Here is a 15026-nt window from a genome sequence, read left to right as displayed (position 1 = left end):
ATGATTCCATGGCAGGGCAAAACTTCAAATTCATAGGGATTGGTTGAGTGTCCAGACGCTTTTCCACCCTTACGAGAACACATTTCTTAGGGGAAATGCTGAATACTGATTACTTGGGATGTTTTGGTACAAGTACAGTCAAATTTAAATGTATTGAATACTAACACAAGATATTTGCTACTGCCAGCTTCAGTATCAAAATACTGGCATCTGCCTTCAAAAAGCCTGTATCAGTAAGAGCCTGATTTCAATGGTGGCAAAAAGGAAAAACAGAGAGAGAGAAAGAGCAAAAGGCAGAAGAAGACACTGAGGTCCAGAGGGGGGTTAGAGGGTGATTCTGGGATGGACCGCACAGCTGAACAAAGACAGAAATGGTGGGCCGGTGGCAGCGATGGCATCAGATGTTGGTGAGCGTGGTGGAGGTGATGAGGCGCACAGTGAGCGTGCCTGGAAGGTCGTTGTCTTGGCGACTTCCCTTGTCACGAAGGTGAAGCGTGTGCTGCTCCTGCCGTTCATTGGGGTCGCTGAACAGGGTCACCTGACCCAGGAAGGTGTCCACGATCACGTTCTTGTTGTAAATCTGTTAGCCGGTCGTGGGGGAAGGTGTCCCGACAGCAAAATGTGAGAGACAAAGAGAAGAGAAAGCATAAAAGGAAAAGGCTGAGCAATAACAGGCATTAAGAGAATTCACAGGAGGAAACACAGAAGGGACACAGAAATTAAAACTTTATGGAAGGTAAAGAGGGGACACCAAGAAGCACAGAGGAAAACTGTGACGATAAAAAAAGTGCTGATGTACAAGAGACTCTAAGAAGAACAGCAATAGCTATAATAAAATAATAAACCTTACTTATACGGCACTCTTCAAAAACAATGAAGTTACACAGCCCTTAATATTTCATTTTAAAAATTCCCCCCCACTAAACAAAAATCTAAAACCAGAAGAGAACATGAAAATATTTCAAATAGAGAAAATAAAAAGCAACATAGAAAACTTTGGAAAACAGGTTGATTTGGCAAGCCTAATTTCTTTAGGTGGGTTGTTCCAAAGTCTAAAGACGGGTCCACGGACCTCAACAGAAAAGGCCTGGTCCTCTTGTTTTTAGTATGGACTTCAAAAGTGATCAAAACAGCCATGCTCAGGGAACTCAGGCATTACCTCCTCACAGAGCACGCACGGCTCTGCTCCACTTACTCTGATAGAGGTTATACAATTTCACAGGTCTGATTGAGTATGTCCAATAATATAATATCACTACCGATCATTCCGTATCACGCTGACAAGCTCATATCTCCAGGGTAATGCCTGAGAGGGTTCTTAATTGATTGGCTATGGATGTTCAGCAAACCACCACAACTGCCCCACTCCGAGTGATGTGCGCTGTCATGCATATAGGGATGCGTGCAGATGAGAAATGGCTTTAAATGCGATATAATGATTCAGGGGCAGAGGAAAGTAAAATGAAAGAGGAAAAATGAAAACAGTGTAGAGATGAGGCCTGGTTTCTGTATGAAGACAGGTGCTGTTACATGCCATATAAAGGCAGCCTAGTCACAGCTGCCCCTCCCTTGCCTCCCTCCCTCACCCCAGCCATTGCATCTCTGACGATCAGGTGAGGAGAGAGCTGAGGAGGATCCACTCGGGAAAGGCAGCCAGACTGGATGGCATCAATCCTAGGGTGCTAAAAACATGTGCCAATCAGCTGGGCAAACTCTTCCAGCACTTCATTCAAGCATCTGCAAAGGGTGCCACACTGCCACGAGTGACACACAATGTTTTTTGGTTTAGTCCCAGTACCTAAGACAGGTTGACTCTCCGTTCTTCATGACTGTAGACATGAAAAACAACACACATCATGAAGACCTTCAACAAGCCGATGCTTAACCATCTGACGCCCAAAGGACTCCGGGCCTCCTCCGACCTACATGAAGCTGGCGACATGTGACCAACACTGTCCTAACGTCAACACACATATCACCCAATCAAAGTTACCTCTGTTTTATGTGACAGCATCACTGAGCGCATTATTATCAAAGAGGATGGATACAGCGAGAGGTCCCACTCAGGGTCCCATGCATAAGAGGCCATAGAAGTATGCAGGTAATCTTACCATGGGCAGAACTTTGTTCATTTCTATAATTTCAAAAAGCCAATATGTTATATAAATATGGTAAAATCCATTCCTTCCCTACATGCCACAGACAGTTTTACACCAAAAACATTTACGAAGCCAGCTGTTCAAACACCACAGGCCTTCATCATCACTTTGTGCCCCAGAGATGTTAAAAACAAAAAAGATCTGCAAAGCGTCAGTTTGAGTTGAACAAGGTGCAACATCGCTGACATAAGACATTAATTTAAATGTGTTGCGCAGGCAAATAAGCCTTGTCTGTTTATTAGTAGAAGAAAAAATATGTCCAAACCAATGAAGGGACAAGGGACGCAGCAGGTTGACTGGTCTTTGAGCAAGTCAGCTAACAGAGGCAACCAGTTAAGGTTCAAAGCATTCTTGTTAACTTTGTTTTAATCCTGAACTTGTCTATTATTTAGATACCTTAGGTGTCTGAGTGAAAAATGAGATGTTGAATTCAGAGAACTGAAATCACTATGAGCTCCATATGGTTGTTATTTTTTAACAGTGACCAGGTGTCCCAGTTTGTCTGTGAATGTCCCGGGTTCAAGCTGGTTGTCCCAAGTAAAAAATACATTTTCACCAAATTACAAATTACTATCAAATTGTTTCATTTTTCGCTAATCACCCCTGTAATTTATAATGAACATGTACATTATTTATACCAATAATGATCAGTGTTTTCGGCTGAATCTAATAGTGCCAGGGTCGAAGCAATCTGACCTTGACTTTTGATGCTTTGACCCTCAGAAGCCGGCAATATTGTGTTCGATAAAGATTTCTAGATCCCCTCAGAAATGTCTCGCTCTTCACGCACTTTATGTGTCTCTATTCACACATTTTTAAACAAACATAAACATCAAAAATATTCAGCATTTTCTGCTGAATCTAAATATAAAATATCTAAATAAACATTAAAGACCCCATCTTACTTTCTTGATCTGAAGTATTTCCTGTTGAAACAGGAAGTTTGAGCGGGGCATGGTGCAGGGAAGGATCATTCACAAGTGCAAACCAGCAGAACCTCAGTGTGAGAGAAAAACACAATTTCATTTGAAGGGTTAGGTAGGGTGAGAGAGGATGTTTTAGGATTTGTGAAGGTTTTATTGCACTAACTGGTGCAGGATGATGTCACTATTGAAGATGCGCTGATTCACGGGAGGTAGAAGTCATGTGAGGTCATTTCCTGGGGAATTTAAAGTTGAAAGATAGCCCCATTAATTAATACTAGCTTCTTAAAGTTAAACGTGCAATACTGTGTTCAGTGATCATGTCACATAAAACAGACGTCAGTTGTGATTAGCTAATGCATGTGTTCTTCAGGCCAATGCTGTAATGCTGATCTGAAGACGGGAGCTACTTGATAATATCTCTGTGTGCTTTCTCATGTGGCCTTTAAAGGAACATGAAAGTTTGTTAAAACAGATCCAGATTGCAGATTATCTCACCAGTAGTCCACAGTGTGTGCATCACCTGAGACGTGTGTCCAGTATCAAGGTGAGCAACATGGAGACCCAGCAGGGGGCTCTGCTGTTCCTATTCCTGCTCATTCTTTCAAATTCACCCCCAAATTTGGCTTCCTGCAGTTTCTTTGATTAAGGGCTCTATCAGTGATGAGGAGGAAGAGGAGTAAAAGGGCCTGGTTGAGAACTTTGTCATGTGGCTCACAGAAAATCATCTACAGCCACAGTACCCGGGAGTCCACGTGGACAACAAGGCAGAATGGCAGCCCAACACTAAGGCCCTCTAGAGGAGCAGGTAAACAGGTGTGTTCATCCCAAGGAAGCTTAGGCCATTCATTGTGTACTGCAGATTTGTCTACATGTTTGTTTGGCATGACGCTTTCATCCTAAGACATATGGTTTATTTGTCTAGTTGACAAGGTTAGCTAATCATAAACAGATGGTTGATCCAATCATCTGCTATCTTTCTCTAAACATTCATTGCTGCTGCCCCTGTTCCCCACCTATTGTGTGTTTGACATGTTGTTATACTAAAACTGTGTTGAAAAATTAACACAGCACTTTTGTTTTAATTAGGTGTGTTATAGTATTTTTTTTAAATAAACCTAATGTGTTTGATCGTGTTTGAAACTCAGATCAACACTAATCTTACCGTAGCTATCTGCAAGGATGAACATGAATCAAGAATCAAAAGCTTCACCAAAGAACAGGGCTAAAGTCCATTTTCTCAAGAACATTCCAAGAACAAATAACCTCAGTCAATGAAGTCCAGGGATGCTTGGAGAAAAAGTACGGCTTCAGTGCATCAAGGAAAAAACTACCCCCATCCCAACTAAAAAACAGATCCCAGTCCGCCTGCCGTAGAGCCTCTCGTAAACAGTCTTAGTCCATTAAGCCAGAGCATCATGGAGGGAAACTACAGCATCCACAGATGAAGGCTTCAGCACAGTCTTCCTCTCTTCTAGCATTCTTCCAGCTGAGCTAAATGCATGCTTGCTGCTATGCAGATATATCTGGCACTGAGCGTGTTACTCAGGTCAGACACAGCAGAAAGCTCTCGTGTTGCTTTCAACAGTGCAGCATGTCTCTTCCATCTCCTCCATGCAGAGATTGAGGTGTAGGTCCACTGGAGCTTCACTGGTTTCCCCAAGCTGAGGGGTATTATTTCCCACTCTTCCTCAAACTCTCAAACAGAGCTCTCTTCTTGGCTGCTGGAGTTGGTATCATGCTCACCTGATGGATCACCTTGTCTTCCCTCTTAAGCAGATTAACTGGCGTCTCGCCTCTCGCTGGATTTCCTCTCTCTTAGACACAGGAAACATCCTCAATTGACCGAACTTCATCCATAACAGTCTGGCCAGTTTGTGAAATGGCTGGATCAGGACTTTCTGAATTATCCATCTCAAGCTGTCGTTGACAGAAAACTGCTTGGCACTTCAGCCTCTGACATGACGAGGTGTAGTGTTAGGTGCTGAACGCTTTCCAGCTCGGTATTTGTCACAGAATAGGCTCAGAAATTGCACCAGGAATGCCGACACATCTGAGGACACATCATTTATCTGCCCTATCTACCTATGAGAGTGTCTCCTGTACTTCAGCATACAGTGTCACTGAGGAATACTGTGCTGTATCTGGTTTCCCCCCTTTAACAGTTGTTTTCTACCTCAGGTTTTTTTCAGGCAGTACAGCTGGAAGTGTAGATGGACGCCCCTACATTTATTAGCTCCTGTGCTAACTGAATGAACCCTTTACCAGGTATCGTTTCAGATGGCTGAATGTCCATAAAGCAAAAATCCAAACATTTAGCTGGGATTTGTGATTCCATCATAGATGGTACTGGTTCAGAGTTGGGTTTAGTGCTGCTGGTCCCTTGGCATCCATGATCAAAATGTTGCTGTAAATCAGAAGATCTTGCCTTTTTTGTTGGCATCGCAACTCTACAAGTCCCGCTGGCTCATTGGTTGGTGTTGTAACTTTAAGAATATGTCAAAAAGATGACTTTCCCTTCATATTTTGGGACCTTAAGAAGTTCTCCCTTTCCAGTTTTGTGCTTTATTTCATCCATAATGGATTAGCTACTTGTTTGTGGCATGAGGCAGTGTGTGAGGAAGCGAAAAGCGAGAGCCAAAGCTAGTGAGGTGAAAATCAACCTGATATCTGACCCAAATCTGTCAATAGTCTTGGATGTCGGGGTCTAACATCTGGGGCTGAAAAATAAGGCCAATGCATAGGTGTCATAAACCTGTATTCTTTCTAATGACCAGCAGGGGGACTCAATGAAAGCCGTTACCTCAGTTAACATTTCTCTCATGAGTTTATAGTTTCGGGTTCTCTTAAATACCTACAGCTGTATATTCATTTTGAAAATGATGGTGCCATTTAGAGTACAAAAGGCTATAAAGCAGGTTTGCTTTTAACGAGTGCCTACCATTTTACTGACAGATCACTAAGTGGGCTTCTCCATAGCAAGAGCTAATGTTGTTGATTAGAGGAGCAATTAGCTATACCGGTTTGCTCATCAATAAAATGTCTTGTTCTGAGTTCAGCTGTATTATCAGGCCCAGGAAGACAAGTCTTGCCAATAATTAGCAGCCCAGCTCAATTAACTAAAAGTAGCACCTGGCCAGCTCACCTTATAGGTGTTCATCTGTGTTAACACATTTGCTACTACAATGAAATCAGGTGAATGTCAGCTAGAAGACATGAATTTAATGATACATTTTGTGTTTGATATATGTGGCCAACTTAGAAGCAAAACCACACGTAGCTGTCTCAACCTGGCATCAATTAGCCCTTTGTTGTTGTTATTGTTGTTGTTGTTGTTGTTGAAATGATGCTGTCAGGGACAGCTCGTGTTAACTTACAGTAATATAAAGCAACCTTGCCCTATGAGAGCTAAATAGTTGGTGTGCTGTCATTGCTGTTTCTGTCACAGTGTTTCCAGCAAGCAATGCTGTAATCTTATGGTCACCTTGTGGCACCAAATAATTCATACAGCCTGAGGTTCATTAGCACAGACTGGCCTGTAAGGACACTGGCAGACAGACAGCAGCCTACACAGCTTGTTGATGTGTCCTTTTATTTTGACCTCCATTTGTGGCATTTGTAGCACTGATTTAACTTATTAGAAAAGTAGATGCACAGATAGTCCAGCAGTCATTATTTGATGTGTCCTGATGAAGTTTACACTTCATAAAGATTTTAAATTTCTTAAGAAAACATAGACTGAGGTAATAATTAGCTACCACAACAGAAAAACCCAAAGACTGTGATATCACAAGAAGTTATGCTAGAATTATTTGTCACAATGTTCATTTTTATTGCAGTTCACCTGGAAGATGTGTTGGATTATTAGTTGCAGAGGAGGAGAGGGAAGCTGTACACTCATAACTGTAAATACAAGGCAGTGTGTGGCGAAACATTCTTTAAAAAAATTAATATCATCAAAAGTTATCAGTGATCGGCTTCTCTCTCCCCTTCTCATGTCTCTTCTGTAAGCCAGCACCTCTCCAGTTCAGGTGCTCTCGACTACATCTTTAGTTGAAACCATTACGCCACACCAGAATGTAAAATCATGATACAAAACATTTTTTTTTTTTTTTGGTTCAAATAAACTTTTGTTTGGGAAAGGAGTCCGTCATGAGGACAAAGAAGTGGACCCATGTGGGAGATGCTGTTTATTCACACTTTGATTAATAATGCCATAATAAAGTTCATGTGAGAAGCGTGTCATGCACTCAGCCACAATGCTCAGAGCAAATCAGTCCATTTCAGAATTTGGGTGTTGAAAGGAATATTTCATCCATCATGCATAATCGTTGAAGCTGCTCCTCCAGTCAAATGCATGCGCTTGTGTGGACGCACGCTTCGTGACTTTGCATGCGAGGATTTTGCTGAAGTGGTCTTTGCGGTAAGATTTAAGTGAAAATGTGTATGTTTGGGAAATACTGAGTAAACAACTGGATACCAAGGACTTGTAAAAATATTAAAATTATGGAGATAGACAGATGGCTAGCGTTTTTGAGTTTGCCATGAAGGCTGGCGAGTAAAACGCTCAGCATGGCAGAGTGAAGGCAGCACATGGTGAGTATTTGATACAAAAATTATGCATATTGTGTGAAGTATCCCTTTAATATTTTCAGTCCATACACATGATGGTCGTGCACTAAATCAGTATACTCAGATGCTGTATAGCCTGTTTTTTAGGCCTGTTACCCGGATAGCATCGTCCAAAGGAATTTGTGCTTAACTTGTGTGTTTTTGGGTATGTGTTGTTTCTGCCAGTGTGGACAGTAACAGTGCCAAAGCTGCTGTCCTAACAGGTGACCAGTAAAGGTAAAGTGAGTGAAGATGCTCACTGGGAGAATGCAGAGTAATAGAGAAATATATTAAAAACGTGTGGTGCTGGACAGAGACACAATTATATTTGTAATTTCTTTGGTTCTTTGGTTCGGCTCACTTTGTCATAGCTGTAGTATTACCATTAGTAAGTATTGAGTATTGTGATAGGTTGTGGTGTTAGAAAGCGACAGCTCACCTCTACATGGATCCCGTCCTTGGGTTTCTTACGGTAGAAAACACCCTTGATGTCAAAGTTTGGGCAGCGTGTGTCCTTGTGAACCGGTGAACGCACCCTCTCTCCTTCACAGGTGATGATCACATATGGATCTGAGGCTGTGGGAAAGAGGCTTTAGATCACCACATCATACTGATAATTGATATACTGTTTCCTATGTGTATACGTCATTATCACTTCACGCAGAGAGACTGGGTGCTCATTTCCAAAACAGGATGCTGTATTAAAAAAATCACCTGTTGTTTATCCTTTAACGTCTCTAAAATGCAAAGGATCCAGTTTGCAAACGCTTTATAATTTTGTCAACACAGGACTTGAGTTAAGCACTATTTGTTAAAAAAAAAAAAAAAAGGTGTTATAATCTCATGCTATCCATCATGTGCAAATCATATTTTGTAATGAAACTCTTAACCTGCATTGCACTTGACACTTCACACTTGACAGTCTACTAAGAATCTACAGACTCCAGTTGGGCGAGCAGTGAGGGATCTGGCGGGTCTGATCCGATTCTGATACCTGAATTTGGATCTGTGCCGATACTGATACTGATACCAGATCACTTTTGCCTAGTTATTATTATAATTATTAGCATTATTGTTCTTGTTGCTGTTGGTGTTGTGTGTGAGGTTACATGAGGCTGTAGTAAATCACACAGCACCTCTTGGCTGACAAAAATCACATGCAGCTCCACACTGCTGCTCTTCTGTACTGACCACTTCCCACATGAAGGGATAAATTGCATCAGGCTGAACTGTGGGTCTGCACGCTGTGACCATAAAACTTTAGCAGAAAAGCATCACAAACAGCATGTGCTGTAATCTGTTGCAAATCATCATCAGTTTAGTTTTGCTATGGAAGCAGGAGCGTCAGGAAAACGGGTACATCCTGCGCTGGCTTCCAGATCTGAGTTTCATTGTTTGATGGCAGCCCATAACGCACCTGCGGCAGGCATGGGCACATACAAGCGAGGGTGCAACTTTTTTACGAGGACAAGCCCTCGTTACGAGGACAAGCCCTGGTTCTGCTCTGCTGTGCCCGCCTGCATCACTCACCCTGTGTTTCTTCTCCACTCACCTCTCATTGAACTTGAACTAAGGCCAGGTGAATTTGGTCACCTGTATGAAAAGCCCTTTACAAGCTCAATCAGCTGCAGACTAATAGTCCAACTCAAGCTCCACCTGTACATCTACCTCATAGAGTTATGGGAGACAAAAAAATATTTGACTACGGATATCCAGGCAGAACTGAGTAAACATTTACATGCTACAACATTTTGGCTATGGGTTTGAGATTGCATTATTCCATATTTATTATTCATAAAAACAGAGCCTATGGATTCTGGATCAGTACGTGGATCAGTAATGTCAGTCTGATATCCATCGTGTGAATTATGTAAGTATCGGCACCCAATATTAATACTGTATCAGTAACAGCTCTACTAATACAGTGCACACCTGCATGCAGAGTCAGATTCAATCCAAGACACAGGCGCTGAGTAGATGTGTGCAGATCCCAGGATTGTTTTTAAAACTCTGTTGCTTTCTTTTTTAAGCCCTTAATGTTCTGGCACCAACTTATTTAGGCGAATTGCTTCACGCTCACACTCCAGCTCGAGCACTGAGATCTGCCAACCAGCTACTGCTGGATGTCCCGAAGTCAAGACTCAAAACAAGGGGAGATCGGGCTTTTGCGGGGCCACCCCAAATCTGTGAGACAGTTTACCCCTCCACATAAGAACTGCCCCTTCTATTACCCATTTTAAGTCACTGTTGAAGACTCATGTCTTTTCCTTGGCCTTCTCTTCATGATGTGCATGTTTTATCCCAACATGATTTTTGTTTCTCCATGTTTTATCGTTTTATCTTTTATTTTTTTTTAAATCTTTTTTTTAATCTTTTTTTAAACTTTTATCCTTTATCTTTTTATTTTTTTTTTTATCTTTTCTTTATCTTTTATCTTTTGTATCTTGATTTTATTTCGACTTGAAATTATTCTGTTCTTAGTATATCTTATTTTAGCATATTTTACTAATTCTGTAGTCTGTAAAGCACTTTGGTCAGCTTTTGTTGTTTTTAAATGTGCTATATAAATAAAGCTTGACTTGACAGTGCACCCGCCTCCTCCCCAAAATCACATCCCTGACATTTTCTCCACTCTTTTCAATGCTTCGTCCATCTGTCTGCTGTGTCAGGTGGTCCTACCTCCGTTGGAGTCCTGTCCCTGCAGTCCCTCAGCGTTCAGTACGTGGACCTGAGTGACCAGCTGAGGGTAGCCACACATCCCCGTCCAGCATGTCTGGGGAGGCTCGTCCAGAGTCAGCTCTCTGGACGGAGACAGGAGGAGGACACAGATGTTAGGGAGCTGAGCCCAAACCAGGCAGATGCTCACATGACAAAACACATCACACACCCATTCTCATAGACATCTATCCCTCATTAGTATTCTTGGCCACTGTTTCTTAAATACTGCAGACTAGAACAAAATTATTATACACTAAAAGCACAAAACATTATGGATTTTTCATGCAGTAGACTGATGAGGTAAAGTCATTATCCCTCATTGATTTCCCTGATTAAGTCCATAGGAGCTGTAAATCGGTTACAGAGGGATTGTTATGTATGAGATGTAGATTCAGACATCAGGGAAGTATTTTGTACATTCAGTGTACTAACACTCTTAACAAACAAGCATGGCTTTTTTTTTGTCCCCTCTCGGACATGTAATATGGTGTTTTGTAAATGAATGTGTATGAATTAGTTCACTGTACAGTTAATTTCTATGCGTTTGACTTTTTTTTTTTTTTTTAAAGAAGAATTTTCAACTGATATGTTGAACTGTTCGAGACAAATAAAAAAAAAAAAAAAAAAAAAAAAAAAAATCCAAAATATGACCAGACCATTCTATGAGAACTGCAAGTTATGAGTGAAACTGTGAAAATAATGTTCTGTTGCCCTGTTCTCCACTGGGCTCCACTGGCCAAACTGCAGTCATTGTTGGGGACAATTCACTAATTTACCAATGACCATAATACATTAGAGGTAAAAAACAATTGTGGAGAAGAAGTGGGACGAGATGCTGAGACTTAATGCAACTCCAACTACTTTTAAATAATAAAATAAATAAATAAATAAATAAAAATGCATGTTCCCCACTGCACTTTATGTATTCTCTTATGCTATTTTATTTTTAATCTTAAGGCTCTTTATTTCTGACTAAATGGCTTTTGCGTCATATGTAAAGCACTTTTAATTTTCTTGAGTACTGTGTATGAAATATGCGAAACAAATACAGGTTGTTTGCGTTGCCTTGGCGTACATTATGGAGATCAAACAGTCTCATAAGCAGGGAAAAACAAATGTCGCACAACTTTCACAATCTTTTTTTAACCAGTGGATCACAGATACTGTTCACTCCCTGTTTACTTTCGCAGTGTGTATAAAATGTGCTGGCTGACATACATTTCTGAGTTGTGTGATCTCCAAACGAGCTTATAGCGCCAGCAGCAGTGGTATTGGCTGTGATCCAACCAAACTAATGCACAGTGCTTCACGTAGTTGTGTGAAATCAAGGAAAATGCCCCTTTCCCTTGTTTTTTCTTTCACTTCATTTATTGGTGCATTTAAAACAGGGGCAGTGTAAAATAAATTTATTGCACCAGATATGGCACAATGCTAATTCCCATCTGTTGTCCTTGGATGTGTATATAATGCAGATTTAACACTATAAAAATGACACTGATAAACACAACTATAGAGAGCAGTGCATATTGATTCAGAGAAGCATTGTCAGATCTTATTGACAACATGACTGTCTTTTGAGCATTTTAACCATTTTAAACTAATACACTCTCTAGTGTTTGTAGGGATAGCATTCCACTGTTTTGTCGCTACAAATGAAAAAGCTGTTTGAGCAAATATTGAAATGAAGCCGAACTGAAGGCGGGTTTGGAAGCTTCTGGGAAACCACCATCTCAACTAAGGTCTTGTGCAGGTGGTTAGGCCAGTATCCAGGTGCAACCGCTGGATAGGCCCAAACAAACTAAACTAAGGAGGACACGATGAGATCGCTCCATGATCCAAAATACCTTAAATGCTCTTTAAGGAACGGTAGACCCAGTTAAAAATGTGGCTTTTCTTACTCGGTAGTATTCTTGAGTACTATCTTCATCAGCAACCAAGATTTGAGAGTTCCTGAAAGTCACTAACTTTGATAAAATTCAGTTTTAAAGGCTGCATTTTCCACAGTGATACATTCCAGCAGGGTGGGGTAAGGCTTTTGTTCCCCAAGAGTGTAGTTATTGTTGGCTCATCAGTCCAGCCAGCCGCAGTGAAAATGTCTTGCTTACTGGAACTGAAATAGCTGCAGGTCTTACCACTGCTGCAGCAATGTTGGCATGTGTTTTCACGACTAACATTGCTGAAGAGCTCACACAGTGAAAACTTCCATTTTGGAGGCTTGTAGGAATAGAGCTGATGTGAGAAACCGACACCATCACCAGCTGAAGCTCCACATCAGCCTGAGGTGCTATGCTAGTGTGGAAGTAATCCTGAACCAAAACACCATATAAGCTGATAAAATTTAATATATACGTCATAATTTTCAAGAAACTCACATGTACTGGAAAAAGTGTGATAGATTTAGGCTTGTGTGTATTTCAACCATATAGTTAAAAGAAAATCCATCTAGAGCTAGACCTGCTTTTGTATGTGTGTTCACTCCACTCCATCTCAGCCACTCTGACTGCTGAATTTTTTTTTTGTCTTGACAAGTGCTTACTCAACGTCGGCCACTACTTTGAAGGAAGACCTAGTTTGTGCGCTAAAGGGGAATGAGGGGTGTTTGAAAGATACAATCGTGTCCACTGGTCATTGGGCTGATACCTATGGGGTGATATACACCAAACCATGGTCTTCAAAGGAATAAATCGCAGACATCAGCATTTTCAAATGTCAGAGCGCCCCATACCAATGGGCAGATATGGCTGATGGGGCTCAAAAAACGGTATAAAGGCAGGTCTACAGGTTGGGGATTTCAGTCTTCTCTGGAGAATGACTCACTGCCTGTTTTCATTTGAGATCTCATTTGAAAATAAAGATTTGCCTGCTCTGGACTCTGTCTGAATTGAAGCCTTATTTTTTTTAAGCTTCCAATACTTATTTTTATTCATGTTTTTGAGAACAAAGTTTAAGAAAGCTCTCAGCAGTCAATCTGGCCTGATCTGGACCGAAGTTTCCACATCACTAGCCCTCACCTCTTCTGAAATAGCAGCAGACTGCTAAGCTACTTGGTTAGTTACTTTTACTACTGCTAACAACCTGGGAGGAATTAAAAATGAAGTTGTGTTCCGACTGGCCCACTTGCACTCTTGACTGAAGGTAACTTTTGAATCTGCACCAAAACCGCTTGTTTGACTCAGGAGAAATCAGCTAACTTTGTGTTACAGGTTTAGTTTAGTAGCTCAAATAAAGGGACAAAGCCATGAGGGAAGAACTGCTTTTTTTTTTTTTTTTTTTTTTGCCTGTGGTCTGAACATAGCCTCAGTGGTCAGATATTGACAGATGGACAAACAAATGGAAATAGAGCATTGCATTATCTCCCCAACCCCCCGAGTTCCAGATCTCATCAGAGGGGACCCAACTCAGTCATGTCATGTCTTGGATCTATTCTGTCATGGCTTAACATTCACATGACCAGCTGGCTTTACTTGCAGTCTGAAGGCACATCGGTGAAGACGCGGAGCAAGAAGTCGCCCTGCTGCCCGGGGTCAAAGGTTGTGGGAATAATGACGTAACGGCCCTCTTTCAGCTCCTTCCTGAGGAAGACGCAGCGTGAGTTGATATAGATGGAGCCTGCCACTTTTTGCTGGGCTGAGTGCATACGGTACTTCCGGTTGAGCTCTACCTGCAGGGTGATGCGACATTATAGCAGAAACAGCGTCTCATTGTGGAAATGGTGAAAAACATTCATGGGTGACGAGGCGTGTTTGGGTATGTGTCTGTACCCGGTGAATGTCGAAGCCGATGGCCAGGTTTTCCCCTTTGCCTTCTTTGGGCGTGGCTCTCTTCTCTTTCTGCTGGAGGCAGATGAGCACCTCGTCCTCTACCTTCTTTACATCAAACACATACTGGGGAGAGAGAGCAGGACATGAAATCCCATTCCACATTGATCACAGTTATGGACACTGGTCATAGAAACCTTAATTCTTTGATTAAGGAACCCTAGAAAGCTCCAGGTGCCAAGTAGGACACAGTGAGAAGCTGTGAGCCGAAGCAAAGCGCTTTCTGAAACAAACTGAGGTATTCAGAGGTTCCTGCAAGAGCTTACAGTTTGTCAAGGTTCTTCCAGCAAAGACAAAAAGTTTCTTGAAGCACCGCCAATGTAAGTTCTCTGAGTGCCCTCAACTACCCAGCAGAATATTTGAGTGATCTCATCACATGTAAAGGATTTTGAAGCACCTAAAATATATTTTTAAGCTCCTTCAGTAGCCTTTTGGATATCTGTTCAGTTTCAGTTTTTACAGTGTAGCTCTTCCTCACATGCAAACACACACACATGCAGACTAACCTGTGGGTTCTGCAGGAAAGTGGCCTTGTGATTGATGCAACCTCCGGATCGGTTACGCAGGGGGTCCTGACGGTGGACCCAAGAGCCCCTCATCACCTCCTCCTCCCAGGTCTTATGGATGCTCAGGTAGGAGGTGTTGATGAGACGACACAGGATCAGGTCAGTGAAGTACTGGCAGAAGTCATCGAATGTCATCCTACAGGAGGTCAGGAGAAGGACAGGAGAGAAGATACTGGAGAGAGTGGACACTGACTGGAGGGGAAAGCTCGGAAGTAAGACCTTGAATAGGTA

General features: G+C 41.8%; 1 protein-coding gene across 1 annotated transcript in view; it reads right to left on the bottom strand.

The window, feature by feature from the left end:
* capn5b (calpain 5b) overlaps nucleotides 1-15026 on the bottom strand; it is a 41337-nt gene continuing 26311 nt past the window's right edge. The window contains exons 7-12 of the mRNA XM_030068915.1: nucleotides 14736-14931; nucleotides 14173-14295; nucleotides 13876-14072; nucleotides 10373-10494; nucleotides 8133-8263; nucleotides 1-580 (exon numbers count right to left, since the gene is read on the bottom strand). Coding sequence (XP_029924775.1) covers nucleotides 398-580; nucleotides 8133-8263; nucleotides 10373-10494; nucleotides 13876-14072; nucleotides 14173-14295; nucleotides 14736-14931 — 952 coding nt within the window. The 3' untranslated portion in view covers nucleotides 1-397. The remainder of the gene's footprint in view (nucleotides 581-8132; nucleotides 8264-10372; nucleotides 10495-13875; nucleotides 14073-14172; nucleotides 14296-14735; nucleotides 14932-15026) is intronic.

Source organism: Myripristis murdjan, chromosome 14 (assembly GCF_902150065.1).
Source record: "Myripristis murdjan chromosome 14, fMyrMur1.1, whole genome shotgun sequence".
NCBI lineage: Eukaryota > Metazoa > Chordata > Actinopteri > Holocentriformes > Holocentridae > Myripristis > Myripristis murdjan.
This window is presented reverse-complemented; position numbering and strand designations above follow the sequence as displayed.